General features: G+C 44.5%; 5 protein-coding genes across 7 annotated transcripts; 3 read left to right on the top strand and 2 right to left on the bottom strand.

Annotated features, from left to right (window-relative positions):
- Positions 1-99: 99 nt before the first annotated feature.
- Positions 100-7247, bottom strand: LOC6594149. 2 transcript variants are annotated; one of them, XM_002019352.2, is made up of 4 exons: positions 7032-7247; positions 5337-5515; positions 2827-2949; positions 100-1723 (listed from the first exon to the last, which is right to left on the bottom strand). In XM_002019352.2, the coding sequence occupies exons 2-4, from the start codon at positions 5511-5513 to the stop codon at positions 1100-1102; spliced, it is 924 nt and encodes a 307-aa protein (XP_002019388.1). In that variant the 5' UTR covers positions 5514-5515; positions 7032-7247; the 3' UTR covers positions 100-1099. The 2 variants fall into 2 exon arrangements, with proteins under 2 accessions (XP_002019388.1, XP_026850658.1); XM_026994857.1 differs by lacking the exon at positions 7032-7247 and adding an exon at positions 6983-6997.
- Positions 7248-9686: 2439 nt separating this feature from the next.
- LOC113566386 (polycomb protein Scm) lies at positions 9687-14123 on the top strand. The gene is made up of 4 exons (XM_026991730.1): positions 9687-10675; positions 10740-11657; positions 11735-12748; positions 12812-14123. The coding sequence occupies exons 1-4, from the start codon at positions 10169-10171 to the stop codon at positions 12947-12949; spliced, it is 2577 nt and encodes an 858-aa protein (XP_026847531.1). The 5' UTR covers positions 9687-10168; the 3' UTR covers positions 12950-14123.
- A 3231-nt stretch (positions 14124-17354) lies between these two features.
- LOC6594596 (probable fatty acid-binding protein) lies at positions 17355-19941 on the top strand. Its single transcript, XM_002019350.2, has 3 exons — positions 17355-17459; positions 19267-19538; positions 19630-19941. The coding sequence occupies exons 1-3, from the start codon at positions 17387-17389 to the stop codon at positions 19678-19680; spliced, it is 396 nt and encodes a 131-aa protein (XP_002019386.1). The 5' UTR covers positions 17355-17386; the 3' UTR covers positions 19681-19941.
- Positions 19942-21081: 1140 nt separating this feature from the next.
- LOC6594595 (putative tricarboxylate transport protein, mitochondrial) lies at positions 21082-23241 on the top strand. The gene is made up of 3 exons (XM_002019349.2): positions 21082-21241; positions 21995-22336; positions 22388-23241. Exons 2-3 carry the CDS (start codon positions 22011-22013, stop codon positions 23013-23015), a joined length of 954 nt encoding a protein of 317 aa, XP_002019385.1. The 5' UTR covers positions 21082-21241; positions 21995-22010; the 3' UTR covers positions 23016-23241.
- Positions 23242-23243: 2 nt separating this feature from the next.
- Positions 23244-25241, bottom strand: LOC6594594 (8-oxo-dGDP phosphatase NUDT18). Of its 2 annotated transcripts, XM_026985410.1 has the most exons (3): positions 24618-25241; positions 24260-24535; positions 23244-24190 (listed from the first exon to the last, which is right to left on the bottom strand). In XM_026985410.1, the coding sequence occupies exons 2-3, from the start codon at positions 24507-24509 to the stop codon at positions 23403-23405; spliced, it is 1038 nt and encodes a 345-aa protein (XP_026841211.1). In that variant the 5' UTR covers positions 24510-24535; positions 24618-25241; the 3' UTR covers positions 23244-23402. The 2 variants fall into 2 exon arrangements, with proteins under 2 accessions (XP_026841211.1, XP_002019384.1); XM_002019348.2 differs by having other exon boundaries at positions 24260-25241.
- Between the last annotated feature and the right edge of the window lie 2330 nt (positions 25242-27571).

Genomic DNA, 27571 nt, shown 5'->3' with positions numbered 1-27571 from the left:
TGTCCCTTTTTGGGGGAGCCAGAAAAACCAATCGCTTCGTACTTAATTGTCATTTCAATGCCTCATGGTTTTTATTTTATTTTAATTTATTTTTTTTATAAGTATACATAGGTACGCACATATTTTCGTATAATATATAATATATTCGATTTCTTGTCACTATTTTAGCTTTGTTTGAAAACTTGTTTTTATTTACAGTCACATACAATATATATAAATGAAAAGTTAATTCATAATTATTAATCGTAGATCGTAGTTTGGAAAACCAATTTAATTCCTTGTCAACTTACTCACTGGTGGCTGGTATTTTGTATTCTGTATTTATTTATGAATCGAAATAGTAGCTGCTTGCTTGAGTAGTATCGTATATTGTAGGGTGGTATTCCCTCTACGTTAAAATCGGTATTCGTATGATTTGGAACCATGTTAACTACGTAATTTCAATAGTGATCAAAAGACAAAGTGTGTGGTGTGCAAAAGAGTCCATTAAGTACTATTTTTAATAATTATTTGAGCATCCGCAACACAAAGACAATAGGGGAAATGCTTGATAAGCTGGTAAAAAGTAATATTTGTCCGCCCGCGGAGTGTGTAATTTCGTACGAAAAAAAATAGGCAGAATATTTAGGGAACATATCGCTGATCACTATCAATTACGCCTTCAAACAAATGCATTTATTTGCTGTATTATTAATAACATGTAATTATACTTTGCAGCTTTGGTTTCGATTTGGAATCAATCAAAGAAGGAATTCTCGATTTCTTTTTGGTTCAACAGTATCTGTGAGAGAGGTAGTATAAATCGTTAGTTAATTCAATTTCAATTTCAATTCGAATAAAATACAAAACTTGAATACGTTTAGCAACATTGAAAAAGGATTTATCGAAGGGTTCGAGTGGAGTGGAGCCGATTGTGGATGTGGATTGGATGCGGAGTATGTGCACCACACAACATGCCTGCCTTGTAGCCAGCCATTTAGGAACCGTCAATGTACATTTCTATATGCATTTCTATATGCGTTTTGGTGCATGTGTAACCGTATACCGTATCTGTAATCCGTAATCCGTAGTCTGTAATTGCATCTCAATCTTTAGCCACTTATATATCGTTATAGTGCTTTCTTTGCGGTAGGTAGCGGTAGAGCAGGTTCCACGGAATATATTCAATTGTATTGTCCACACCTGCAGCCATTCCGTGCGGTTCCAAATTGGGTTTGTCCTCCTCAAACGCCTGCTCCACCCGGCTCTCCTCCTCCTCGTTTTCGTTCTCGTTGTCATCGTCGACCTCGTCCGTGTCTGCCACATATATGGTTGCGTTTTTGCTGGCCATCGCAGCATTTCTATCACCATGATTTTCATGATATTTTTCATTTGCAACTTCATTTCCGTCAGCTGGATGTTTCGCCGCCACACTCATGCCCAGACCTGGTCCAGCCCCAGCACCGTTTAGAGATTTTTTTGCATAGTTGAATAACTTCCGAGCTTGTGATTTCTGACTCTGACTCTGAAACTGTGATGTGTCTGGGGACTGCGGCATCGCATAGCTCCACTGGAGTGGACTGGGGAAATTGGTCCAGTGCATCTTCTGTTGGCGCTTGTTGCTCCTTGCCAGTGCCCTCTCCAGCTGCTGCGAGTACGGGCTGGATAGCATTGCCTCTGCCGCCGCCGGTCTTAGGTAGACTCGTTTGCCCACGTTCTTCAGAATGGCCCGATTCAATTCGACCTGCAGACATTAAAGGATTTGGCGTAAAAATACAACAGTGATTGCTTCCCCCACAAGGATGGATATGTTTCTGCGGGGGGACAGATCTATAAAATTTAACTGGCAAAAGTTATTTAATTATTTGTCAGAGTCTCTAATGCAGTTAGTCGCAGAAACTCTACGAGTGTCATAAATATCCACGGCTTCTAGCATTAGGAGAGTCAATGGGCCATGCCAGGACCTCGTTACCCGTATCTATTCCTCATTAATTCGTAAATCTATGCCCCAAATGTAAGTACTATTAATATTAAAGCCTTTCGACGAATCAATACATATACATATGTGTGTGTGTTGGGGTGTGTGTGGGTGGGTGGCCAGCAATTTTGTTAAACGCTCTACGGTTAACCCTTCCCTTCACCTGGCTCTCGTTTCTGGGAAAGGTGAACCTACTATCAAGGCAAATCGTTAGGATTCCTCGCATTAAAACGTTTGATTTTTTTTTGTGTTGTCTTTTATATTATGCCTTGGGGTTGAAATCAAATAAACGCCCGCTTTGTAGCGAGGAAAAATATTTGTTTTACACATACGCAGTGCCTGGTTTTGGGAGCTCCTCCTCCTCCTGCTAGGCCTTTTCTATATACAATATATACATATTTATAAAGGTCTATATAGAGTTTCAGGTCGATATATATACGTAGGTATTTATTTCGTTTGCTTTTTAATGCTCCAATGATATGGCAAACATAATCGTTGATAAACGGCAAACAAAAACTTGCCACGATACGATAAGTACTTGTATATTTTATTATAGAAAAGTGTATTGTAATGTTTTGCTTTGTTTGCTTGAGGTATTAAAAAACTTTTGAGCAGCTGCCTTCTTTATGGGTTTTCTCGAAATATTTCTCATTAGGCATTTCATTCTAGTTTTGATTAGACCCGCCCTGCCATATTTTCATTTATACTCCGCGCCACACCAAATTACGCTTAACAACTTTCTCCTGGCGCCTGGGGAAAAGTTTGTGTGTTTCCTTTCTTATTAAAAATACCACGCAAAGTGGTCAAACAATGCGGCGTTCCGCCCAGCCCCATTTCATATCGCATTTATCACACTTTCTCTCACTCACCTGCCGCGTGTTCTCCTTCATTTGCCTGCGCGCTATTTCCAGGAGCAGCCTCTGACGCAGGACATCCAACGGATTGACGATGGACAGGGACGGCTTGTTGCGCTTTGCGAGCAAAAAATCATCCTAGACGAGAAAAGTATACAATTACTTGGCGAAAAGTTCTCAAGACAAACTTGGATAATGCATAAAAGGCTCTGATTATTGCATATATTTCACAAGACTAGTTCTAGGGTATCCTGAGGCTATAAATATATTTATTGGATCATCAGCATATCAGTGATGTGTTATGTTGTGATGTGTTGGATTCTTGTTTTGTAAATTATGGAAAACTGTTGTTTTGGAATCACACTTTAAAATCTTATCGTTGTTTTTTTCAGGTTTTTTTCCACTTAAAAACCTGTTAGACAGACTCAAGATAACAGCCCTTTGTTGATAAAAACATCTAGAACAACGAATTGTGTGTGGTGTGAGTCAACAAATTGGCTAAATTACATACATATTTATCTATGTATAACAAGCCAAAAAACACAGCCGTGGAGTCCAGTGTCCCGGCAGAAAGATACCTCGTGTTGGGTTCAGATATTTCCCACTTGGATCGCATTTTGATTGATTTTTGTACATGGAATCCAAAGCGAAATGGGTACACATATTCAAATAAAATTACATACAATCTGCGCTATAATTTCGGCTATCAGAAACCACCTTTGCCATGGCTACCGATTAGATAACGTAACGTCCATGTATGGTCACAATATCTGGAATGATTATCTGATTTTTATAAAAGCAAATTGCCAAATGTCGTTCCGGTTAGTATACTCTAAAACTTTGCAAAATGAAGGTTCTTTCGCTCTTATTGCTGGCCGCGCTGATGGCCACAGTGGCCGCCAAGCCACATGGTGGCTGGAAGGGAAGTGTTTCGGGCCACTGGAGGATCAGCGGCGGAAGACCGAGAGCCAACGAATGGGAACACCACATTAGGGCTAAACACGACAGAAGCGACGAATCTTCGAAGGAAAACTCATCAGAGGAGGTCCCTGCTGCTCCGGAAAAGCCTCAAGTCTCAACCACACAGTCTCCTGGAGAGCCAGAGGATTCCACTACTGATTTACCAATCGAAACGACACAGGGGCCAGATGAGTCCACAACGGATGCCGACGAGGAAACCACTGCTGGTTCCGAAAGCCCCGAAGACTCTACCACCCAATCACCGGAGGATTCCACCACTGACTCCGATGAGGGAACCACTGATGGTTCCGAAAGCCCCGAAGACTCTACCACCCAATCTCCCGAAGAGCCAGAGGATTCCACCACTGACTCCGATGAGGAAACCTCTGATGGTTCCGAAAGCCCCGAGGATTCTACCACCCAATCACCGGAGGATCCCGAGGATTCCACCACTGACTCCGATGAGGAAACCTCTGATGGTTCCGAAAGCCCCGAAGACTCTACCACCCAATCACCAGAGGAGCCAGAGGATTCCACCACTGACTCGGAGGAGGGAAGCGGATCATCAGAGGAAACCACTCAATCTCCCGAAGAGCCGGAGGAATCCACCACTGACTCCCAGGAGGGAAGCGGATCTACACTCGCCATTGTCGCAGTCTGAAGAGCCTTGGGGTGGAAGGATTCAATAACTCCAAGCTTCTGGGCATGACTAGAGTAAATGTTCTAGCCCTAGTTTCACGAAATACCAAAATGAACCTCCTATGACAATAATATTTGGCGGATGTTCTCTGAAATATATTTAATTACAAACTTAGCTAAAAAGCCGCAGATTTACTTAATTTAAGCTTCCGCTCTCTCCCTCTCCGTGGCTCCATTCCTCTGGCCCACAAATACAACAAACAACATAAGTTATTTGTTCTCCTAAGTACCCTAAAAGTTCCTTAAAAACTTTTGATTGTCAACAAGAGTTGTAAAAGCAAATAAACATTTTGTTGTCGTCTAATTAGGTGAGGCATGAGGCATAGATAAATCAAATCGTTAGCCAAAAATTGTTGTTTGCTGTTCATGTTGTCAGGCCAGAAGACATAATCAATGGCATTGAAAGCAACCTATCGCAAGAGATTTGGAAGTACGTATACCCCGTATGAAGGTACTTGAGGAGGCATTACCTGTCCCCCGAAGTACTCAAGTGCGAGTACTATCAAGATTAGATTATAAAAGGAAGGAGATTAGTTGGAAAGGATTAAGGCCACTTGACTGAAAACCAATTTGTGAGATAGAAAAAAACCAGTAAAATCGGGAAACGTGCAATTTTGCAGGGCGTTTGTACTGGTTTTTTTTTTTTGCTAAAAACCGAAGTATTCGGAATATATTAAAACTGAAATAAGTTAGTTATCCTTTCATTGGGAAAACCTATCAACCTTTTGAAGCCCGTGTCGGCACAGGTGATGTTTTCGATGCAAGTAATTGAATATCCATTCAAAGAAAACTGTTGGCAATCCAAAAAGCAGAAACAGCAACAGAAACAGAAAAAATAAAAGGAAATATGTATATGCAATTCGCACCTGTGTGTTCCGTGCATCCAGGTAGTCCAAAGGATATCCGTTTGTGTGGCTGTTTCCGGCGGGCTGCTGCTCTGCGTCTGTGCCCGTGCCCGTGCCCCTCTGTGCCGTACAAACGAGCCTCGTTGCACACAGTAAAGTTAATAACACCGGACAAAACCACGCTGTGGCTTTCATCATTTCTGGAATAAAGTGACAAAAAGTGAGAAACAATTCTACGGCTGCGGGATTCGCAGATTTGCAAGTAATTCAATGAATGTGGTGGATACTTTGTAGGGAAATTCAGTAAATTACGACCTGGGCTTTGTTCGGTTTTCAAAATGCAACCTTTGACCTATCACTTTTTCCCGCTGGAATAGAAAATATTAAACCGCTGACAGCTAACCTGTGAGAAATGTGCATCATATTCCCTGACAACAAGAAGCGCTCGTATAATTTATGGGTCACATAAATATGAACACGAGTACGAATGCGGTCCATCCATCCGTCCGTCCGGGCCTGAGTCCATGCCAAAAGGGACTTTTTTAAAATTTAGTCGTCAGGCGGGGGGGTGTTTTTTGGGTCGAAATATTCCGTACATGTCCATTCGGAAACTATTCTAATGAATTCAATTTTCCATCGAAATAAGCAAAATATATACTACGAGATGTGTGCAGATGGTTGTGCCTCCTTTGAGCCCCCCTGCCAGAGTTTAGAGGCAGGGGGGGTGGGGGGTGATATCTCACCTGTCAGAAGGAGCATTAGAGGGGATAACATAACTACTCGTTCGAGTAGTATTTGCCATCGAATATAAGTATCTGTTAAAATGGCAGCAGCATTAGAAGTGCCGGTAATCACATGTCAAATATGTATGAGTGCCATTTCATGGGAAAAAGGATTTGCGGGTTCGCACTTTTGGCAGTCGTCAGACCATTGGCTGACACCTGACTATTGATTCCATCTTGAATGGATATCGAGGGGAAATGTTAAAGTTCACGGCAGAGTTTTCTAATAATACTTCTTGGCTTTGGCCCACACATTTTTTTTCTATTTGAAGTTGAATAAATATTGATTTTGGTACACCACCGAATAGTCCTAGTCCTAGTCCTAGTCGTATGAGCAATAAAACTCCACTCCCATGGCCTAGTGCCCCGGCGATAATTGTGCTCTCGTCAGGCATTGTAATATACAATATATGTGCCGCTGTCGGAAACGTGATTGCCTCCAGCTGTGTGCCAGGATGCTCCTTGATTTCATCCGTAAAATACAAAGAAAAAAGAAGAAAATATCTCAACAAAGGCAACCAAATTGCTGCCTTATCTATTCGAACTTTATGTACAAAACATACAGAATATGTACATATTTATATGCAAATATCCTACGAACAGAGAAGAGCGAAAAGTTTTGGTTCTTGTAATCCGACAAGGGTGTTTCCTAAATGATATTTAAGAAGGATAAAAGGGCACACTTAAAAGATGGAACTGCCTGTTTTCATGAATTAAATCAAGCATCATAGAACCTTTTACGAATTACTAGTTATAATGGAACTTTTATGAAGATATTTATGAAGCAAGGGGAACAGCTTCCACAGTTCATGTTTCCTTCCACAGTTTTGTATATTTTCTTTCAACTTTTCTTCCAAATATCCTTCAAACCATTTAGAATCTTACTTTAAATTACAAAACCCGTTTCGAAATATTCACTTGAACAGAAAGTCACCTTCTCAATAGTAATGCCCGCCCCAAATTCTTTGTATCTGGAATACAATGTATTGTATGACGATCGGGATATATCTATTTGTTAGACCGGATTTCGATTTTTATGTATTCACGAGCCGCGCCGCGTCGCGATGCCAAAGGCGTGTTGGGGAATAGCGATGCCTGAAGCTCTGCTCTGGTGTACCAGACTCTGGCTCTGACACTGGCTCTGGCTCTGGCGACTAGTATGAACGCAACAGGCTGACGACGAACGGAGAACTCAGGCTCCAGAGCATTCATGGCGTGTTTTTATATTAAACACAAAACGAAGCTGCCACACGAAGTGGCCGTGTGGCCGTGTGGCAGCAACGATGACAGACGAGCAGTCACGATGATGACAATGAGGAAGGAAACGATGTTGAGCCATGCGGCCGAGTTATGAATGAATGGAAGCGAGACGTGCGCCACGCACCTTTTAAGCCACCTTACCTTGAAGGACATTTCCGATATGAAAGGACCAAGATGAAAGCAAAGCAATACTAGAACAAAGGATCTACATATAGCATAGGGTATTTTGGAATGGAAACTGACCATCCCCAAGGGATTATCGTAATTAAGTAGTTTCCAAAAGTTTCACCAACGCAGGCGCCTGCCTGGCACCCAGGTCGGAGTGACATTGTAATTATTGAACTCAATTAATAATTAATGAGTTTTATTTGCACATTAATTGTTACCCCTGTTGGACAGGATCAGGAAAAGGAACCCCAGCGCCACTCAATGTCATGTCTTTGGCTAACGTTTTCCGACATTCTTGGCCAACGCATTCTCATCGCATTCAGGTGTAAAATTGCTCGCCATAAATCCGTCAAACCCCTCCGCCTACAGGGGGGGGACAGAGGAACAGACTGGTTCTGGGTTCTCGGCTTTGGGGAATTGGAAATTGTATTTTTTGTACAACTAGTTATAAAATCAACCTTTCACAATCGAAGGCTTGTTTTTAAAGTTCATAGCAACATTGTAGGAGTGGAGTAGGATATGATTTGACTTATCGACAGCACTTGTGCCGCCTACGAACTTTGACATGCTTTTAATTGCTGTCAACACGTGTCTGCGACATGTGGGGTGTATGTGGGGTTTTTTGTAATTAAGCACGTAGCCATAGCCGTAGCCGTAGCTGTGGCCCAGCATTTTTTATAGCTGATTGAATTCTGTCAAAATGTGCCTGTTATCTTTTTCCTGCGTGCGTGATGGTGGGCGGTTTTTAAGTGTCATCCGCACAAAGATGTACAGTAGTGTTTATCTGTACTTTTGCAAAGGTGGTCACCCCCCAAGAGCCTGTCTTTAAAGACAAATCAATCTCTGTCCAAAGTGCGGCCAAATGTTAAGGTAGTGTCCCTTAAACGCAAACTCATGTCCAACCATTCCTTTTTAGGGTTCATTCCTGCCATACACATACACTTCAGTTGACAAAGACAAAACTCATTAATTTATTTATTAACACACCGATAATGCTCAGTACAGTACGCCCTCCCATCCCACCCCCAGGGCGCTGGGGGAAAATCTTTTGTTTGATTTGCGTAATAAGTCAATGACTCAACCAGATTGTCCCCTCTTCACAGCCCTTTCTAATCGACTTCTAAGCGACTAAACGGTGTTAAACGGTCATTTAATGAGGAGCCAAGAGCCAAAGGCAGCCGCTTCAATTCATCCAATTATCCATTAACCAGGCTATCGACATCCAACGGCTAACCGGCTTCATCCAATTATACACGTTAATACGCAATAATATAATGCCAAGGAACCTTAGTTTGTGCCTTAGTGTCGGTCGAACCGAGTGATTAATAATTTAAGAAACAATGCTAAATAAGTCTCCAGAACCTCCACAACAACATTTAATTAGCAACGTTTATTGTCTTAGTTAGAGCTCAGTTTCCGTTGTTGGCTTCCAGTTGCAGTCTCTTTCGAGCCTACTTGCCATAAGTTTCATTGCGGATTACGTTTGAAGCCTTTCAATTAAATCAAGTTACGCGCCAAAGGGGGAAATACCAAATACCAAGAAAGAAGTTAGTGAAAAAGTTTTTCAGGTATTCTAAGCCCTGACTTGGCATTTGCGTAACTTTTTCCATGGTTGTTGTTGTCAAGGATGAGTAGTCAAAAGATTAAGCAGCAGCATGCTTTAATTTCAATCAGCTCAATCTGATAAATGACCTGTGGACTTCAATCATATAAAAATCATCCTTTTAGAAACCCTCTATCTACTACTACCATTGGATTTGTTCAAATTTCAGATAATCTTAAATATTTATATTTAACTGATAAATTACTATCGCATACATCGATATATTGCTGCTATCGATACATCTGTTCCCCATACAGTGATTTAGTGCTTAAAAATACCAGTGACAGGTTATTGATACGCAATACAATTAATGTACAGGAAATATTTACAAATATTATTATTTTCCGTGGCTTTACTCAAGTTTTTTCACTTGTTTAAATAGAGGCGGGCTAATGGGCTACGTTCGTTTTTCATCGATATTCTTACGGTATATATCGGTATATGTCTGAGAGAACGATGGTATATATCGCTGACAAATATGCGGTCACACTTACGAAAACAAATATGGCGGATCTGAACGCAAAAATAGAAAAAATGTAAAAATTCGGCGTTAATTGTGTATTTAAACAATCAAAAATTGAAGTTTTTGCGAACCGAAACGAAAATGTTGCTTCGGTGTTGAGATATGCCAAATGGGATTACCGAATCGGCGACAATTTGTGTATGTGGAGTGCATTTTCTGGGAGTCGTGTCGCAATGCGCTCAATTGTTATTACGTGACCTCGGAAACGCCGCAAAAAATAGTTTGCTCAAAAACAGAAAGCAGACACAAAAAATAGCGAATATCGCGCAGCATTGACTTTCAACTTCAAAGGCAAAGCGCCCACGATCAATCACAAAATCCAGTGCGACGGGCGGGCTTTTACGCAGTGAAGGAAATTGTGCTAAAATTCTTTTGGCTTGGCCACCCACCGACTGCGAGTTGCCGCTTAAACACAAATACCATTGCAAGTGAGCAGAACGAATGAGGGCATCCATTGAGATGCGAATGTGAAATATCAGCTAAACGTAATTAGAAAGACCAAAATTAACGAAGCAGAATGTCTGGCGGACGCGACAGCAGCACTAGTGGCACCAGCAGTGGCAGTAGCAGCAACTCCACCACCACAGCAGCAGCGGCAGCAACCACATCGCCTGCATCCACCCAAAGACAACGTGGTCGTCCGGCCAAGAGGGCCACCTGCACCTGGTGTGGCGAGGGGAAGCTGCCCCTGCAGTATGTGCTGCCCACCCAGACGGGGAAGAAGGAGTTCTGCTCGGAGACGTGCATTGCCGAGTTCCGCAAGGCGTACAGCAAGGGCGCGTGCACCCAGTGCGACAATGTGATCAGGGATGGAGCACCCAACAAGGAATTCTGCTCGATTATGTGCATGAACAAACACCAGAAGAAGAACTGCTCCACCAGGCATGGAGGTGGTGGAGGGTCAGGCGGGGGAAAGGGTCTACCCGAAAGCGAGCGCAAATTGCTGAGCAGTGGAGCGCCCGCCCCAGCAGGTCCCTTCCAATACGAGAGCTTTCATGTCTTCGACTGGGATGCCTACCTGGAGGTAACTAGTAAACTATTTTCCACTGTGTATTTACGATTAACTATTGTTTTTCCTGTGTTTTTAGGAAACTGGCAGCGAAGCCGCCCCTGCGGAATGCTTTAAACAGGCCCAAAATCCTCCCATCAATGACTTCAAGATTGGGATGAAGCTGGAAGCGCTGGATCCACGCAATGTCACCTCCACCTGCATTGCCACAGTCGTGGGGGTGCTGGGATCCAGACTTCGGCTGCGTCTCGACGGAAGCGACTCGCAGAATGACTTCTGGCGCCTGGTGGACTCCACGGAGATCCATGCGATCGGTCACTGCGAGAAGAACAATGGCATGTTGCAGCCGCCGCTGGGATTCAGAATGAATGCCTCTAGCTGGCCCGGTTACTTGTGCAAAATCCTCATCAACGCTATGGTAGCGCCCGAGGATATCTTCCAGCCAGAGCCGCCGTCGCCGGAGGAGAATCTCTTCAAAGTTGGCCAGAAACTGGAGGCAGTGGATAAGAAAAATCCTCAGTTGATTTGCTGCGCCACTGTGGATGCGATCAAGGATGACCAAATACACGTGACGTTCGACGGCTGGCGTGGGGCCTTCGACTATTGGTGCAACTACCGGTCCAGAGACATCTTTCCCGCCGGATGGTGTGCCCGCAGCTGTCATCCCATGCAGCCGCCGGGCCACAAGTCCCGCATGGACTCCAGCTCGGGCAAGCAGCGTTGCCCGCGCCCCCGCTACACTGTTGTCACCGAGTCGGAGGCCATGGTCCCCGCCTCTCCGGCCACCGCCCACTTCCATCCGAACTGCAAGGGCGGTCCGTTCATCAACAACTCGAAGCTGCCGTGCATGGTGACGGGACCGACGTACCAAACGCTGGCCAAGCTGTGTCTGCAGGAAGTCCTCGCTGCAAGCACGGACACACAGCAGCTGTCCAAGCTGCTGTTCGCCTTGGAAGGAGACGTGCACATTGTGACTGCAGCAGGCAAGAATTTCACAGTAAGTTCACAGCAAATGATCCTTCGTTTCGTTTCGAATGTTTATTAATTGTGTGTTATGGTGTGGGTATGGTTTAGGTCAAAATCCCATCGCCAATGCGCATGAAGGACGAGGAGAGTCTGGCCCAGTTCATCGAGACGCTGTGCACCACATGCCGGGCATGTGCCAATCTCATCTCGCTCGTCCACGAGACCGAAGAATGCAAGAAGTGCGCCCAAAGCAGAAAGCGTCAGCTGACGCAGGCGTCTACGCCTCCCTCATCGCCCGTGCTGTCCGATAAGCGGCATCGGACGTCCTCCGACAAGATGGTGATCAAGCAGGAGACGGGCGCCAAATCACCGTCGGACGTGAAGACCAAACCCCTGCCGAACAACGGGAAAGAGCATACGAATCATCAGAGTAATCAAAACAGCCACGGGTCAAACAACGGGAGTGACCCTGGGAGCAAACCCAATGCGAAGGTGGTCGTCAAAACAGAACCCAACGGCGTGACCGGCGGAGGGACATCCACCACCACGCAGGCCTTGCGCAAAGTACGCTTCCAGCATCACACAAACAACAACAACAACAATAGTATAACCAACAACGGAAACACAGAGACAAACCAAACGACGCCGCCGGTGAGCAATTCTTCGTCGTCGTCCTCGTCGTCGACCACAAGTTTGGCGGCGGGTGGGACAGCTAATGCGAGTTCTATTGGAAAATACCTGGCCCCACTGGTTGCCGAAGTGCATCCGGAACAGATCAACGCGAAGGTCTCGAACAGCTATTACAAATCGCCGACAACACTCTCCTCCAGCGCCTCATTGCCAACGTCCGTGTCGACTCCGTTCACTGGCTGCCAGTCGGCATCATCCACTGCACTGGCTGCAGGGGGAGTGACGGCGCCCAAGGCCGCCACAGCGCCGGCAGGGGGAGCTGCAGCCTCCACCAGTTACACAGCAATTACCTCGCCCCTCAGCACACCCACGTCCGCATCTGCGTCGCACCTGCGCTCACAGCCCATCGACTGGTCCATCGAGGAAGTCATCCAGTACATCGAGAGCAACGATCACTCGCTCTCAGTCCACGGCGATCTCTTTAGAAAGCATGTAAGTACCCACAAACTCCGCCTCAAAGCGTATTCTGATCTAATTCTAATCGATTGCATGCAGGAAATCGACGGGAAGGCACTATTGTTGCTAAACTCAGAAATGATGATGAAGTACATGGGCCTGAAGCTGGGACCAGCCTTAAAAATCTGCAATTTAGTCAATAAGGTAAACGGTCGTCGAAATAACCTGGCCCTATAAACGATTAAATATACTACGAAACACGGAAGCAGCCTCCAAAATCCATTAACTAATAGCATTTCTGATCGAGAAACAACTACAGGAAAACACTGTCGACAAATTATGTTGGTACCGCCCATCCCATGATTCTAGAATTTATTTTGGGAAAATATTTGGTACGCAAAAGCCCCTCCTTGAAATTCTTTAAACATAATATGGTTTTGTTTTGCGTTTAAAACATTTTTACAATCATATACAGTGGTGAAACAGTTTTCAAAATATTTACATTGACGCCGTGATTTTAGCATATTGTACATTATACATACAATTTTTATAAACTAATCGAATTCTAACCATTTTTACTCCTTGCAATGCAACAAACTTTTCAAAAGTTATGTTCTATAATTATTCAATGCAATCGAAACGTATTTATTTTTGGCGGAATATTGAAAACTGTAATCCCTGCTACTCAAAAATGCTTTGCACATACATAAACAATATTTATTAAACACAAACACGCACACACAAGGCATCCCACATTTACGGAATCTAATAACAGCAAGAAAACTACGATTAGAACTAGATTTTAAGAGAAACAAAAACACAAACACATACACACAAGTTTGGAATGATTGTAAATATTTTACATACATAAATAATTTTATATTGCGGTATTTAGTTTAGTTGCTGTTGCTAATTGTAGCGACATTTGAATTATTATTTAGGTGTTGAACAAACGAATTCTGCGAAGGATTCGTCTGTTGACTGAACAAACAATGAAATATAAATATTTTAGTTAAAAAAAAACAAGAAATACCAATTAAGGCCCTTCCTTTAAACTCTTTTGTTTGGAAAATAGTGCATACACATACCCACTACCACTACAACCCACTAATGATATGATGTTAAGTGTGGCGATATGTGTCTCATTACGTTTAGATTCAACCACTTACACATTCGAAATTAAAGAGATACGAAATCCTGTATATATGCGCGAGTACATATGAGCTCCCAAGATTTGTTACACTTTTAGTTGTATTTAATATTAGTCTTCTGAAAAATTGTACATTGTATGTATCATCAAGTACACACAGAACTCAGCTTAATGAAATCGAACAGCACTACTATCGAGAACCGAAAACGTATCTTATCAGAAAGCCAATGAAACCCAAATAGATTCTTCTATTGATTTGAATATTTTCGCCTATTTAATGATTGTCGATCGGTGGTTTAATTTGGATTATTCATTGAAAGTTCAGTTGTATTTAGACCGCACACACACTGGCTTCCTTCTCAACAAACAAACAAACAAACAAAAATGTACATTTTGATATATGTATAACGAATCTATTTTAGGTATACCTCTAATTAATCACTGTTATTTCCTTTGGATAATTCTAAAAATACAATATCTACGCATACATATATGACAGTATGGATCTATAGCTTACAAAAATGGACATAGGCTGCTGCGGGGGTGTCTCATATTTCGAATGCACAAAGGCATTCACTTACTTGGCCCTGATTTCAGTTAAAAAGAGAAAAAGATCAAGAAAATAATGATGATGATTTTTTGTTGCCATTTTTTGTTAATATTTGTTCAATAATTTCCATGTTGTTAATGTAAAAACGAATAGTATCAGACTATTGAAATCTGAATAAATATATTTAGAGTATATGGATTTGTTTTATAGTTTATGAAATAACAGAGATCATAATGCAATGATCTCTCGTCGTTCTACGTGTTTGAAATGTGTTCGCCAAGGCGGCACTTCGATACACTGGAAAAGGAAACGATAGATGTATATCGATTAACGGCGAATACAAACGATTTTTTGAATTGCAGACAGCTATTTTTGTACACCGTAGATAAGATATGTACACAGCAGTTCCCATCGAAAAACTCCCATGGATGGGGCCAGCGTTTTATCTGCAACTAAGAGAAGAAGGAGAAGCAAGGCAGTAATTGAATTAATGAGATAACAGAAAGCAACAAACAGAATGAAATCGTTCGGTAGGTGCGTCTTCTGGACTTGGGGAGGGGAATGGATGGGGAGGAGATCGTGTGTAATATTAATATAGCCACTGGATTGGATTGGCATGGGTGGAAGGAAATGCTCGATTAGATTACAATTCAACGGATTTCAAAAGATACATACATTATTTAGTATATGCAATGGATTGTGTCGCCAGACCCAGCAAACATTTAAATGGGGGCCAAAGATGCGCCGGCCGGTGTGGCTGACCCAATTTATGAGAATTCCTTGGACGTGGGGGGTATTCCTATATGATATGTAGCATAAGATCTGTGCTAGTGCTAGTGTCGCGTCCGTTATTAAGTCGGTCCCTTTGACTCAATTAAAGCTGCACCCGAATTGATCACGCCAAGCCAAGGTGCAAGGGGGCTGGTCTACAGCCCGAGGTGGGTGTCCAGCCCCACACACACGAAACTTTTCAAATTCGACAATAGAATAGAATCGTTGGAGAGGAGAGCGACAAAAAGGAGCTTTCAGAGAGCGAAAGCTAAAAATACATACAGTATGTCAAGAAACTCTTTACACACTGAAATTAAATTACATTTTTTGACTTTGGATAAGAAAATAATGGCCTTTGATTCAAATTTATCAAATTTTTTTAATTCCTAACCATTCAGGGATTAATTATAAAGTAGTTAGTGAAAAAAGAATAACAAAACTATAAATAGGTAACTTACAAAACAACAAAAACAATGATTACTCATTTTTGACACTAACTACTTTATAATTAATCCCTGAATGGTTAAGAATAAAAAAAATTTGATAAATTTGAACCAAAGGCCATTATTTTCTTATCCAAAGTCAAAAAATGTAATTTAATTTCAGTGTGTAAAGAGTTTCTTGACATACTGTACATATACCGAAGTGCTTGCCCTCTTCTTTGAATCGGGTATGAATCGTTAGAAACAACGAGTCCCATTCCATATTTATTTCTTTAAAGGACTAAAAACTAGCCAATCTTGTGGAAAATGTATTCATTAATGGGATAAAACTATGTGGGCTGAGCTAAGGGTCTTCGTTAGCCAGCATTATTCAACGGAATATCGAAATTGAGCCCGTTTTTTTTTGTTTGACCATTTTCGCAAAAACCTTTTTTTTAGGCAAAATCCAACAAAAGCAAGAGTATAAAATAAACCAGTCAAGTACAAAATAGGCTCATTAATCGGATAAAATTATGTGGGCATAGCCTGGCGTTCTTTCTAGCTATTAATATCCGACGGAAGATCAAAAACGAGGAATATGTATAATAGAACTCCAATTCGTCAGTATATTTACGGTATATTTTATCGGTAGATCTGCGGCCACACTGTTCCCGTTGCGCTCCGAACTTTATTATTATACCCGATACTCAAAATGAGTATTGGGGTATATTAGACTTGTGGTGAAAGTGGATGTGTGTAACGTCCAGAAGGAATCGTTTCCGACCCCATAAAGTATATATATTCTTGATCAGCATCAATAGCCGAGTCGATTGAGCCATGTCTGTCTGTCCGTCTGTCCGTCCGTCCGTCTGTCCGTCTGTCCGTCCCCTTCAGCGCCTAATGCTCAAAGACTATAAGAGCTAGAGTAACGATGTTTTTGATCCAGACTTCTGTGATATGTCACTGCTCCAAAAATATTTCAAAACTTTGCCCCGCCCACTTCCGCCCCCACAAAGGGCGAAAATATGTGGCATCCACAATTTCGACGATACGAGAAAACTAAAAACGCAGAATCGTAGAAGATGACTATATCTTCTAGAGTGCAAAATCTGAACCAGATCGTATAACTATTACAGCCAGAATCAAGAAAACAATTTCACTCTTTCTCGCTCTGTCTCACTCTAACACACAGGTTTCATGGTCGGTTTTGCCAATTGCAAAATATGAGTTCAAGGATCTCAGAACCTATAAAAGCCAGAGCAACCAAATTTGGTATCCACACTCCTGTGATATCGGACCTTGACCGTTTCATGTCCAAATTTCGCCACACCCCCTTCCGCCCCCGCAAAGGACGAAAATCTGAGGCAACCACAATATTGCAGATTTGAGAAAACTAAAAACGCAGAATCATAGATAATGACCATATCTATTAGATTGCTGAATCTGGATCAGATCAGATCATTTTTATAGCCAAAAGGAACAAATCAATTTGCAGTGGCTACGCAGCGCCCGACGTCACGCTCAGACTGATTTTCTGTCTCTCTCGCACGCACTCTTTGTCGTGTCGTTAAATATTAGCGGCGTCTGCCGGAGGAGAGCCATACTGACTTAGTATCGGGTATAACCGTAGAGTTGCGGTGTCCGCAGCAACTCACAACGTTCCCCCTCGTTTTTGTTGTGCTCGTATATATAAAGCCCCCGCGACGCGAAGCTTTTTGCAGTCTTTCAGTTCCGTTGGTTCTTGTTTTTCGAAGTGAAATAAAAAAAATCAAATTTCTACGATGGCATCTTTCGTTGGCAAGAAGTACAAGCTGGAGAAGTCCGAGAACTTCGACGAGTACATGAAGGAGCTGGGTGAGTGCCAAAAATAGGATCGATTGAAATATTTTTGCGCAATGCAGCTTAAATAATAGAGAGTGCAGAGAGGGAGGGGAGCAGCTGAAAACCACCGGCCGGCTTTTTTCGCAATAGTATGCCAAATCTGCCATCGGTGTGTGTGCGGGAAATCAATAGAGATGAGGTAAGGAAGAAGAAGGAAGAGGCAACGAAGAAGAAACGTGCTGATGCTGCCGATGCTGCTGTACCAAAAATTTACAGTTGCGTTGGCGAATTTCGAGTGCAAAGCGCATTAAAGTCATAAAGTCTTATCGGGGGGCGAACATGAATGGTCATGAATAGTCGTAAAGAGAGGCAGTAAACGCTCGAGTAGACCCAGAAAAAGCGAAAAAACTAATTAGGCAAATGATGAACTTTGGTCAACGGCCTCCTCTTTGAGTCACCCGAAAAGTTGCTTAATCTCTCTCTCCCTCTCTCTTTGTCTCTATAAGTAATGTTCTTGCTCTATAATTTAGACTGTTTGCGACAGGTGCTATCATAAACGAACATGTGTACATACATATGTACGTATGGGGGAAAGTTCGGAACTGAACTTTGCACTCAACCCAAAAACGTTAGATAGGTAGTTAGGTGCTTCCGATCTTTGCCCTTGTCCCCAGGTCTGTAGTCTAGAGTCTAGACATAGAAATGGGGGGAGGGCCGGCCGGTCTTGGATCGAGATCGGGTGATGGAAACTGGAGCTGTCGCGTCGCATCGCTTTGTGTGTGGCGTGAGTTCTGTTTTGCGGCTGCGTTTCCCTGAAATTTGTTATATTTTCTGCGGTTTCCCCCGTAGCAACGTAGCCACGTCGCCTCGTCGCCTCTCAATTTTCCAAAATCCAAACAAGCCTCCACTTACAGTACTCGGTAAAATCTGGGAGGGGCAGGGGTGGGGGTGTATGCTTGGAGGACAACCTGTTGATAGGGCCCCTCGTCTCCTATCAGCCGGTCAATATACTATACAAAGTATATTATATGTGAATTGTGAGGGGAGTGATAAACTATATGCTTATATATGGGCTCGATAATTGCGATCCGATTACGGATTTTGCACTTTGACGGCGGCGCAGCACTTATCGTTCGGTTCCGTAGGAAATTGCAGGGAATGGGGTGGGGTGGGTTGGGGGGGAGGGACAGCTAATCTATTCAAGGTTCTCCTCGAACTTTGGGACAGTTGCTGGGGCTCCCATCGGTGGTCATCGGTGGGAACTTATCGAGCGTAGAACACTTGACTCGACATTTGACTTTTGTTCATTTTGTTCATACATAATTGAACATAATTGATTTGTCCGTTTGATTGGAGGGGGAGGGGGAGGGAGAGACCTCTCCCCCTTTCTCTGTAGGATACGTGGCATACGCGGTGCAGCGTCAGCATCAGAATCTACAGATAAGGTGGGGTCGCGCCCATCGCGCTATATTTAGAGCGGGGGGTCTGGGGACTGGCTGGCCAATTGATAAGCTGCTGCTCCAAAAGGAAGAGGAGGAGCGGCAGATGCCTGCCCGCATTGTTCGTTAACCTTGAGCACGACTTTTGACGTCTCTCTGCATCTCCATCTGCGGCTGCGTTTGCGTCTGCGTCGGTTTCTGCAGCAGGGAACTTCTCTCATAATTCAGCTTTATTATTTTTAATTAAATATAATATGATTTGCATTGAGCATTGAGCTGTGCCATGCTCTTTGGCGGGGGCTAATTCAATTAGGTGCAGTCCCTTTCCCCGTCCCCGCTACTTCCTCTCCTCCATAAATCATGCCATATCGAATGCAAGACTCATGCCATCTTTTTTGCAGGCGTTGGTCTGGTCCTCCGCAAAATGGGCAACAGCATCAGCCCCACTGTGGAGGTGACCCTGGAGGGTGACACGTACACCATGACCACCACCTCGACGTTCAAGACCTCCGCCATCAGCTTCAAGCTGGGCGAGGAGTTCGACGAGGAGACCCTCGATGGCCGCCAGGTCAAGAGCATCATCACCCTCGACGGCAACAAGCTCACCCAGGAGCAGAAGGGCGACAAGCCCTCGACCATTGTCCGTGAGTTCACCGACACCGATCTGACCACCGTAAGTATTCGTTGTGCGATATCCTCTCTCGGATGATCCTTTTGCTGATCCACTGCTTTCCGTTCCCCCCCTCTGTACCACCTCTCCGCAGACCCTCACCATCGGTGCCGTGAAGAGCGTGCGCGTCTACAAGGCCGTCTAGGAGCTGTCCCGACTGACTATATCTACATCTACTCTACACATAACCATTAAATTTCGCATTAAAGCTCATCTTGTTATTGACTAACAGTTGACTACCCAAAACATACACAGAACTGCACCGCTAATCCTCATGTTCAACTGTAAACTGTTAACTGTATGCAGCACCCACTCGTACATTCACAGCCAGTGTATGACTATTTCTGAATGCATTTTGAATAAAAGCTGAAACCACTGCAAGCGCCGCAGTGCTTCATAAATCGAATGATTATTTCTTTGGGCCCATCGTTTCGTGAGTGCACTCGAAGAGTGTTATATGTATATTTATTGCCCAAGAATCGATTATGGTGTAGTGTTGATGGATCCTTCTGTGGAGAGAGCACTCTTGGACCCTGCTCGATTGAATGCTGTCGCCCCATCCCCCTTTGCTTTGCCTCTGCATCCGCCTATTATCATAAATATTCCTCTGACTTTTATGAGGCCCGTCCCCACGCATTTCCGCTTTAAGTATTCGCGACTTGAGCTCCAATTGAGGATAGGATGTGGTGTGTGTGGCATGTTTACACAGTGCTACAAGAGTGGGTGGCTGTGCCATGACGCAGGCGCAGTGGCCGGGAACTGGTTGCGTGCAACATGGCCACATTTTTTAGTTATCATCCGCCGTTTGCCGGCTCTACAGCTGCGGCACAGGAGGAGGATTCCGATTCCGAACATTCCATATCCATGGCTGTGGCCGTGGACTGAGTCATCGGTAAATAGTTTTTGTGTGTTTTTACGAGTCATAAACAAATATGGACTCCATTCCGATATGGGTAACTGGAAATAAATGGTCCGATTGGAGGAATTGTTGCAGGTGCGAGGCAATTCGATATAACAGTACTCGTGTACTCGTACAAGTGTAGGTGTGCGTAGGTGTGTGTGTGTGAATATTGTGTAATCGCGAATCAAGGCGGAAAAAAGCTTGCCTACTTTGCGGCGCCTTTGAAAAGTTTAAACAATTAAATTGTTTCTGATTCTAGCGGGGGAGAGCGCTCATTTCCAGCCAAAAAGCTCTTTCCAGAAACGGGTTTTCTGTCGAGTCGAGAGCCGATTGCAGCGAAGAGAAGAGAGGAGAGGAGAGGAGAGATCTCTCTTGCGTTTCGTTTCTGCTGCCGTGGCTGTGGCTGTGTCTGTGGCTGCCGTATCACGCCATAGTACGAGTATCATCGCATCGCCGTTACTTTGTGGAGCCCGTTCTCCCGCTCTCTGCTGTTGCTGTTGGGGAGCAGGTTCATGGAGCGAGAGAGCATGGCGCCGTTCGTTGTTGTTTACAATTTTTGCTGCCTCTGCCGGCGCTGCTATTGGAACTTGTAGCTTTCCCTGCGATTGGAAATTGGAATTTCGTAGCCACCGAACAGGCACACAGTTGAGGTTGAGCCGCTGCCCTGGCCACGATACGATACGATCGATCTCGCAGTTCGTCGTTCCTTCCCCTTCCGCCTCCGTCTCTATCTGTCGCGCATTCCACACGAATCGGTATTGTATATATAGGAACTATACAGATTCCATAGTTTTTGTGCAAAAATGTGAGTACAGTGCAGAAATTCAATGCGGTTCCAGTAACCAGAGATTCCATCAGGGAGTGCATCTGTGTCTGTGTCTGGGGGGACTGGAAATATTCCACTAATCCACTTTCCAGCGAAATCAGAAACGACTTATCAGAGAGACGTTTGTTTATGTTTATCGGGATTTCCAGTCACGATAGGAGGATAGGACAGGGCCGATTGTGGGACTAATTGTGGGTTTAATGGAATATTAATTATGAACGAAGTCCGCTCTCCTTCTCTACGGGTATTTATGGTCATGCAAATGTTACATAACCCCCTCCACAGACGACAAATAAAAAACGGACAAATAATACGATTGTCAAGTGCAAAGAGCAGGGAAAGAGGGAATGAGGGAAAGAGAACCCAATGTCTGCTGATATGCACATACATATGTACTACCTCTCCCACTCGAATCGAAAGACGTCTTGGGTAATCACTCGGAACTTTTTCAAATATTCCTATATGACGAAACAGAAACACGCATAATCTTCTCTGCTGAATGGGTTTTTCTTTGTTTTGACCTTTGTTTTAAATGATAAGTACTTTTGAGATTTAGAAGATTGGTCTTTCCCTCGTTTCTCTATAAAGAAACCCCTTCTAACATCTGCAATATAGATGGTACACCCACACACACACAAGACATCTATTTCTGCTCCAAAAAAAGTGATTAAATCTTGGGGGAGATCTTTCCTAGAGACTATAAAACTCCCTCCCTTTCCTCCCCCTCTCCAGATAAAACGCCTACAGAATGGATCGCCAGAGCCTAGCAACCTTTGTCAGTCCGTACAAGTGCCGTCCATGGATGACGAGCACTGGAGCCGCTGCCCCAAGCGGTGGGGGCAAGGGCCTCAAGGGCATTGTGGCGGGCGGCATCACGGGCGGCATTGAGATCTGCATCACCTATCCCACCGAGTACGTGAAGACACAGCTGCAGCTGGACGAGAAGGGGGCCAACAAGCGATACAACGGCATCGCGGATTGCGTGAAGAAAACAGTGCAGCAGAGGGGATTCTTCGGCCTTTACCGAGGCCTGAGTGTGCTCCTCTACGGCAGTATACCCAAGTCGGCAGCGAGGTGAGACCCCTCTCTCTAGAGAAAATACGGTGATTCATGGCCATCTTGCAGATTTGGAGCCTTCGAGTACCTGCGCGGACACGCCGTCGATGCCAATGGACAGCTGTCGACGGCCGGAAAACTCCTCTGCGGCCTGGGAGCGGGTGTCTGCGAGGCCGTTCTGGCCGTGACGCCCATGGAGACCATCAAGGTGAAGTTCATCAACGACCAGCGCAGCGCCAATCCCAAGTTCAAGGGATTCGCCCACGGCGTCGGACAGATCGTCAAGGCGGAGGGCATCAGTGGGGTGTACAAGGGCCTCACGCCCACCATCCTGAAGCAGGGCTCCAACCAGGCCATCCGCTTCTTCGTCCTGGAGTCCCTCAAGGACCTGTACAAGGGCGACGATCACAACAAGCCGGTGCCCAAGCTGCTGGTCGGTGCCTTCGGCGCTGTGGCCGGAGCCGCCTCTGTTTTCGGCAACACACCTCTGGACGTCGTGAAGACGCGGATGCAGGGGCTCGAGGCGTCGAAGTACAAGAACACCGCCGACTGCGCCATGAAGATCCTGAAGAACGAGGGCGTGGGGGCCTTCTACAAGGGCACGGTGCCGCGTCTGGGACGCGTCTGCCTCGACGTGGCCATCACGTTCATGATCTACGACTCGTTTATGGATCTCTTCAACACCGTGTGGAAGTAGAGAGACACGAGACGAGTGGGAGGAGGCTTTTAGTGTTAGTTCCGATCCCTCTGAACCCCTGACCTAGTCGACTGCTAGTTTGCTTCATTCATCCGACATATTCCACTGGAAAGAGCATTTCTATGGTTACGTTACGTTACGTACCGTTACGTCCTATTGCGTATCAATTATACATAATATTTGTAGTGAAAAAGAGAGCATTTAACAACGAATCGGAAGAAGTGTATCTGTGATCTGTGTGTTCCTTTAATTGCAACTAAATTGTGGATTATAGATTGCTTGCACCATGGATTGGATAGGGGATAGGAGGGCCACTGGGGATTTAACCTACGACTAAAGACTAAGGCACGCTGCTATCCTAATCCTCGTTATTCTGGCCGGGTCCTCCTATCGCACCACACTGAGTGGTATCGAGGACTGTTTGCTGCTAACAATCCGCCCCAGCCTCTCGTCCAAGGGGGCCGCCAGCTCCTGCCAAATGCATTTGCCAATCAGCGATATCTGCTCGATGGGCGGCCGAAAGGCCACCAGCAGATTCAGGCATATTCCGTCCGTGTTCTCCCCCTCGGAGGCACAGTGCTCCACGCTCAAGAGGCCGTGAGGCTTGTGCTGCGGCAGCTCCGCTCCAAAAATCTCAATCATGAACTTGCGCAGCGTCGAGTGGAGGCTGCGATTCGGGTGCAGCTCCACCGTGGGGAAGTGGTGGGCGTTCTTCTCGCTGATGAGGATGTTCATCGAGTTGCTGGCCCGCTTTCGGGCCACCGCCAGGACACGCAGGTAATTCCTCCTGTGGGGGAATCGCGTGGGCAGGATGCTGCCGTGCCACAGCGGCTCGCTGGCACTCTCCAGCGCTCCCGTCTTCCTGGCTCCCTTGTGGTAGGCCCGTCCAATGTCAATGATGTTCAGGATGTCGTTGGCCCGCAGTGGCATCTCCTGGGGATTCAGCACCCATCGCGCTTGAATGGACTCCGCATCCGCATCTGCCGGCGTCTTCAAGCGACCGCCAGTGATGCGTCCCGTCATCACAAATCGGAACCAGGAGCCCCCGGCAGCCTCCACAGCGAGCAGGGTCGTTATCTCCGCATTCAGTCCGGTTTCCTCAAACACCTCCCTTGCGGCGGCCTCTGTGATGGACTCGCCCCGCTCCATGCGTCCAGCGGGTAGATACCACTTACCTGGAAAGTAGAGTAGAGAATCATTAAATGAGTGGCGGGGCGGGGCGGAGCGGAGCTGGGCTCACTCACCTGCACAGCTCTGTTTGGCCTCCTCGATCATGAGCAGCTCGTCGTGCTCGTTGATCAGCACACAGGCCACAATGTAGGTGACCGTCTGTCCGAGTATGGGCATAAAGTCGGATGCCGACGACGGCTGCACTCCCTGCGCCTCTGCGGTGGCGTTCTGCTCTTTCAGCGAGAAGTCGCACAGCTCTGTGGTGATGTCGCCCAAATCTTTGGCCTCCAGCAGGCGACGCACTTTCTCCCCGAGAGCAGGCATCCTATCCTTCTATTTTGTGTATGTGTCTATGCCGAGAAAGTGTCCAAACAGACGTTGAACGAACGGAATTATGATGAGTGAGGGAGCACACTCTTCGCTAAAACTCACGTTTTCTGGGCACTGGCAATCAAATAATGACTCAATTCGACAAGCATGCCTCCTCCTACTCCGGCTCCTCCCCTCTCAATGATGATGATCTCTGTGCATGCGAGTGTGGCATATGCAAATTATGGAATTCTTTTGCGTTTTGCTTTTTGAGTTTTGAGTTCTGCGTTTTGGGGAGTGGAAGCAGAAGTGGAATGAACGAGCGAGCGATCACAAGAGTGGCCAAGATGTGACTGTGGCTCTAATGCCAATAAAACAGCAAAAGACGCCAATCAACTTTTTGTTGCTATTTCTGTGGCTGTGTGTGCTTCAGCTCCAGCACACAGGTGCGCTGCTTGGTAGTCTACTGGCTGTGGCTTGGCCTCTATTTTTCTATTGATATCCGAATGGATGTCAAATAAGCCACTCGACAGGTTTTGCTCTGGAGAAAGTGCATTGGAATGCCCGTGTCTGCGTCTGCTCTGTGTCTCCTCCTCGTAGAATCAAAACAGCTGCAGCAGCAGTTATCTTTCAACTTCTGTTATTGCACAATTAATTGCACTCGTACTCGTCACTCCGTTTATTTGCACATATTGTTGTTTTGATTGTTCTTTTCTATCTAGATCTCTCAGCCCTGTCCACATAATTTAAAACAATTAATGAATCTATTTTCTACTTGACTGGCTTTTTTTAAATACTCGACTTCGATTGTTTTTGCCTCGATTTTGGTTCCACAACAACATCATCAGTGTTGCCATTTTAGCCTATTTAAGGCTAGATCTAGCTTATTTGAAAACGGAAAAGCTTGAAAAATTATGAAAATGCTTATAGCCTTAAATCTAGCCTTTTTTAATTTCACTCCGTTTATGTTTGCCTTTTTATATCCTACATATATTTTTAGGCAAATCGAACAAAAAGTATATTTGTTGTACATATTTTGGTGTATCATGGTATTTTAGAATTCATTTATGGCATATTTTCGTTGAAAAGTTTCGGCCACTACTACACAGAAACTTGGCGATCGTGTGAAATGTGTAATTGTGTAAAATTGAGGTGCAAGGATTTTATAAAGGAGCTTATTATCCAATTCAGAGAACGGTAAGCTTCAATAGGATTTGATATTAAAAATAAATAAAAATCTGCTCTTTAATTTCAGACTTCCAGATAATTTTGAGACATTAGAAAAACTGCAAGTTTTTGCAGCAGAAAATGTACTCGAACATAATAAAAATCCTAATGATCTCATTTCCATATTGGAACACTTTAACTATAGCAATATAGATGGAATTCTTGCCCAATATGGCAAAATTCACTTAGTCCCTTGGCAAAGTACAGATGGCCTGTTTTTTTTACAATTTTTAGCTTGTTTTAGCTTGTGTTTTTGTAAAATCTAGCTTATTTTGACGCTCAAAATCTGACAACACTGAACAACATAGCCCCCCGCATGATGAAAACCCGAACTTAGCCCACTAAAGCCCCCTCTATTTAAGCAGTTCAACAACTTGAGGTAAATGCCGGTAAATATTAACGATTGTAAATTATTCTTGTGGATTCATGCCATCCTTCCTCTGAATTTAGAAAAAAAAACACGATATCTTTCACATGAACTGCGCTAAAACGATTAAATTTGCATTATTTTCGCTGGTAAATTTAAATAACCCCTTGGTTTACAATGGGTTAGTCGTTCTCCGTCAAGGATTGGAGACCATATTGCTTAATTTTGATGTTCCGTCGAATATTACTAGGTAGATAGAATATTTAGCCATGCCCACATAATTTTATCCAATTAATGAATTTATTTTCCACTTGACTGGTTTATTTTAAACTCTTGCTTTTGTTGAATTTAGTCTAAAAAAAGGTTTCAACAAAAAAGGTCAACAAGAAAACAGTGGAAACATGAGTGAGGGACATTGTGGCGACGAAAAATCCCAAAAAAGTCCCACCAAACTTGAGCGCCAAATAGAAATTGTTTGAATGTGAATACGCGTCAAGGATTTAAATGCAATCCATTGGAATAAAAGATGGAAGCCAATGGATTTGTCTAAATCGGACCAGCAGGTTGCCATTTTAGCATATTTCTGGCTATATCGACCATTTGTATAAGCATATTTTTAGGTTATATATTTTCGGCTTAGGTATTTTTGGCTGATTGACCGTTTCAGGGAACAAGAGAAAATACCACATATTACCAGGGCAGCAAATTTAGTATTAAATGCAGATGTCTGGCAGCACTACTTTTTGCGATTTGCCCAGGGCGCTAAATTTGAATTTTTGTTGCTTGGGTACACAGCTCTTCTGTTGTTTGGCGCCAAAATTATGAAAGGCATGGGCGCATGGGTCATGCCGGGTGGGGGCTGGGGTGAGGGGCTGCAAGTGCGATAATGTAAATGTTATATGGTAATTGCAGCGACAACAACCATCATTCAACTCCAATTCAAATTTAGCCGACAAACAGCAAACAGGCGTTGCTCCCATAGATTAATATTAAAGCATACCATATTCCCATTTCCCCATATATGCTCCCCCCCACCCCCCAGCACCATCTCGTATATCGCTGTGTCGGGGGCATATGTTTGTGGTGTCTGTATCGCTGCTGCTGCGCCGCTTTTGCTGCTGCTGCTGCTGCTGTTGCAGGAAGCTCTTCTGATTGCCGGCAATAAAATTTGAATGCGGAAATTTCATTGTTTACCCAAATCGATCATCATTAAAAGCGTTGCTGTTGCCATTCCCATTCCCATTCCCAAGCCCATACCCATTTCCAGTGCCAATTGGGCCTGGAATCCATGGCGTATACTTAACGTGGGTGGTGCTCAAAGATGGGGCTGGGACTGGGGACTGGGACTGGGGACTGGTACTGGGGCTCGAATGCCCGGGTAGGTAATTCAATTTCTGTGCAATGCTTGATTTGCCATTTAGCTGCGAGACCTAATCCATGTCCTTGGGCCGACTTCCTTCGACTGTTTATTATTGGTGCTTGT

This window comes from Drosophila persimilis, unplaced genomic scaffold, assembly GCF_003286085.1.
Source record: "Drosophila persimilis strain 14011-0111.01,24,50 unplaced genomic scaffold, DperRS2 tig00000000-arrow-pilon, whole genome shotgun sequence".
Lineage (NCBI taxonomy): Eukaryota > Metazoa > Arthropoda > Insecta > Diptera > Drosophilidae > Drosophila > Drosophila persimilis.
This window is presented reverse-complemented; position numbering and strand designations above follow the sequence as displayed.